The 3299-nt window shown below is 41.2% G+C and overlaps 1 protein-coding gene across 8 annotated transcripts in view; it reads left to right on the top strand.

Annotated features, from left to right (window-relative positions):
• LOC112136530 (thrombospondin type-1 domain-containing protein 7A) overlaps positions 1 to 3299 on the top strand; it is a 194055-nt gene that overhangs the window by 100985 nt on the left and 89771 nt on the right. For all 8 annotated transcript variants that reach the window (XR_002917370.2, XR_004949372.1, XR_004949370.1 and 5 more), the window contains one exon: positions 1695 to 1889. Coding sequence is in view for 4 of the 8 variants with exons in the window: in XM_024258281.2 (XP_024114049.1) it covers positions 1695 to 1889 (195 nt within the window). In the remaining 4 variants the exon portion in view is untranslated. The remainder of the gene's footprint in view (positions 1 to 1694; positions 1890 to 3299) is intronic.

Raw genomic sequence — 3299 nt, 5'->3', positions numbered from 1 at the left:
GGAAGGAGGAGGAAATTGGAGGACAGACGAGGAAAGAGGAGGAAGGATAGAGGAGGATGGAGGAGGAATCAGGAGGATAGAGGAGGATGGAGGAGGATGGAGGAGGAAGGAGGAGGATGGAGGAGGATAGAGGAGGAAGGAGCAGGATGTGGGCTAATGTCATTCGCTCCAGTCGGAGCTCATCCATTAAACATGAATCCTGGCGTTCCGACGCAGCAGTTTAGTGGGAATTTTCGCAGTTATTCCAGGACAGAGTGTTCAGAAACATCAATTTTTCACAGACGTTTGAGGAAATCATCCAAACATCAGTTCATCCACGGTCCAAACAGAAGAATCCTGTGACTGTGGTCAGGATTTTAGGAATTAAGAAAGAAAAAATTAGCTAAATTTCTGTGAAAAACATAAAGGGAAATGGGAAAAATACAGTAAATTGTCTTTCTGTAAAAAATAATAATGATTTGAGATAAATAGCTGTTTAAAAAAAAGATCCAAAACTTCAATTTATTTCTGGTTTTCTCTTTTCATTTTTTCATTTTGTTGCCAACATACTTTCTGAAATCTTTCAGAAAATTGACGCTCCAAAAGTTCAGCATCATTTTATTTGTCATGTTGACTTCTTTAGCAAATATTTGATATTGTAATAACGAGAATCAAACCTCCATTCTGCAGAAACGTCTTCCTCTGTTTCTGCAGTTACGAGCCGTCCAGCTGCTCCTTAACTGCTCCTGCGTCCGATATAAAAGTCCGTTTTACAAGAGTTAAGCAGGGATTTATGTGAGGGGGGGTGCATGAGTGAACAGTAAAATCCTTCAGATGAAGAAATGACTGCAGGAGCGTAAAAACACGGAGACGCCGCTGTTCTCAGGAAATGATGCAAAACAAAAGCAGCATTTTACTGTCATGGATGTAATAAACTGGAACAGATAATATTCTACGATAAACACTTAAACTGGAATCGCTGAGAGGAAACAAAGAGATAAATATACAAACCTGTAACACAAATATTGAAGAATACAAAAAATAAATATCTATTTATAAATACTTCAAAATGAGGATCATTTCTCATAATTTATTGATTATTAATTATTAAAAAGTAAAAGTAAAAGATGTAGAATTACACACGTACTTCTCCACATATACATATATATTTTTTTCATCAACGTACTAGGTTAGGGTACCGATTCAGTACTGGGACACAGACTTGTACCCTAACCCAGTACCAGACACAGAACCAGCACTGGGTTAGGGTATCGATCTTGTATCAGTACATAGACCAGTACCCTAACCTAGTACGGGACTTGGAACCAGTACTGGCTTGGAGTATCGATTTGGTATTGGGATGCGGACCAGTACCCTAACCCACTACCGTTACCCTAACCCAGTACCCTAACTCACTACGGACACAGAACTCGTACTAGGTTAGGGTACCGATTCAGTACTGGGTCGCAGACCGGTAACCTAACTCGGTACCGGTACCCTAACTTGGTTCCGCGTCTGATACCACATGGGGTTCTGCGTCCCGAGGGTTGGAACAGTCTAAAAACACAGAGTTGGGGACACCTAAGACATAAACGGTGACGTGGAGAGGGTCCAAACGTCCACATACGAGAATGTTTAAGATAGAAAAGTAGTGAAGGAATTCAGGCTTTACTAGTTTACGTATCAAATAAAGCTTTGATGTGTTGTTCCTCCAGGTAAGTCGGTGGACGGCTCCCTCTGCTCGCCGTTCCCGCCCCCAGAGCCCGTGGCTTGCGACGTGCCTTGCTCCAGAGACTGCGTGCTCAGCGACTGGACGGCGTGGTCCACCTGCTCCCAGACCTGCTCTAGTAAGACGGTGGAGGGGAAGCAGATGAGGACCCGCTCCATTCTGGCCTACAACGCCGGGGAAGGTGAGACTCCGCCCCCTCACCATGCAAAGACATGCAGATGAGATCCGGCTCTAACCAAGTCGCCCTTTGCTGTTGCGGCGCGACTCTCTGATTTCACACTGGTTTGCCCGCCCTTATCTCAGACCGTCTCCTGATTGGTCTTTCTCCTCGTCGACACTTCCTGTCTCTTTATCTTTTGGTCATTTCTCTGCATATCCTCATTTTCTGAAGCCTCGCTGTCTGTCTGCCTGTTGTTATCTGTGCTTCCCTCACAGTCACCACCATGGTCGTGGCGTGGATCACAGTGATGGAGGGTAACAGATGCCGTCAGAGAAATCTTTGTTTCCTGTGAGAACAAACACTCATGAATGCTGAAAGCTGACGGATCGGATCTTCCTCCGCTGATGAGCAGATGACACTTCAGCGTCTGAAGGAAAACTGCTGAAAAAACCGTCATCAGTCATGAAAAATGCAGAAACTGCTCATTTAACCAGTGGGGCCAAAGCTCTTTAAAGCTGCTTTAGCTTCCACTTTAACGTTTGAGGGTAAAGTTTGTCTTCATCCTCTGTAAAACATCTGCAGCTGCTTTAAACTAGATTCCATATAGAAACAATTAAAATGTGATCTAGATTAACTTTAACTCATCAAATCAGACACCAACTTCAGCCGCATCTGACTTTTAAGGTGCAACAAACACCAAAAGACGTCACTAGAACCTTCACTAAAACGTTTTTTTTGGTTTTTTTATATTGTGACAGCTGAATCCCTTACTTTTACAAAATAAGTCCTCCTTCAGAATCAGATTAGACAAAAAATGGAAGAAAATATAGATTGTGTTTAGTTTTTTTTTCCTTAGTTGGTACCGGTCCACAGCTCGGGGGGGTTGGGAACCATTGGTTTCATATGAGACAGTTTATAAAATGATTAATGTTGATTAACTATCATTTTCATAAATGTATTCTAATTTATTTTTTGCTGAAAAAAGAAAAATAAACAACTTACTATATACAAAACTTGAAGTTTAGAAAATGCTAGCCTGTTTAAATACAAGTAAAAAAATTAAAATGACGGAGTGCTAGCTGCACACACGCCGAGTGCTAGCTGCAAAAACATCTATACTGCATTTTTTATAAAAGTTTCAAACATAATTTTAGGATCCGAAAGACACTCTGGAACATGCTAGCTTCAATGCTAAATGCTAAGCTAGCTGAAAAAAGTTTTTTCTGAATTCCTTAAAAAACATTTAGGGTTTATTAAAAATTTAGATTTTTTTTTTTGCAAAACATGTTTAAATGCATTGAGGTCGACGTTCGCTAATGTAGTGAGCATCGATCCACGCTAATTTTTTGGAAAGACTTCTTGGAGATTTCTAGGGCACCTGATTTTGGAATGGTAGATCTGGACAGCACTAGTAATGACTAATGCACTAAA

This window comes from Oryzias melastigma, linkage group LG16 (genome assembly GCF_002922805.2).
Source record: "Oryzias melastigma strain HK-1 linkage group LG16, ASM292280v2, whole genome shotgun sequence".
Classification (NCBI taxonomy): Eukaryota; Metazoa; Chordata; class Actinopteri; order Beloniformes; family Adrianichthyidae; genus Oryzias; species Oryzias melastigma.
The sequence above is the reverse complement of the archived record's forward strand: the minus strand, read 5'-3'. Positions and strand labels throughout refer to the sequence as shown.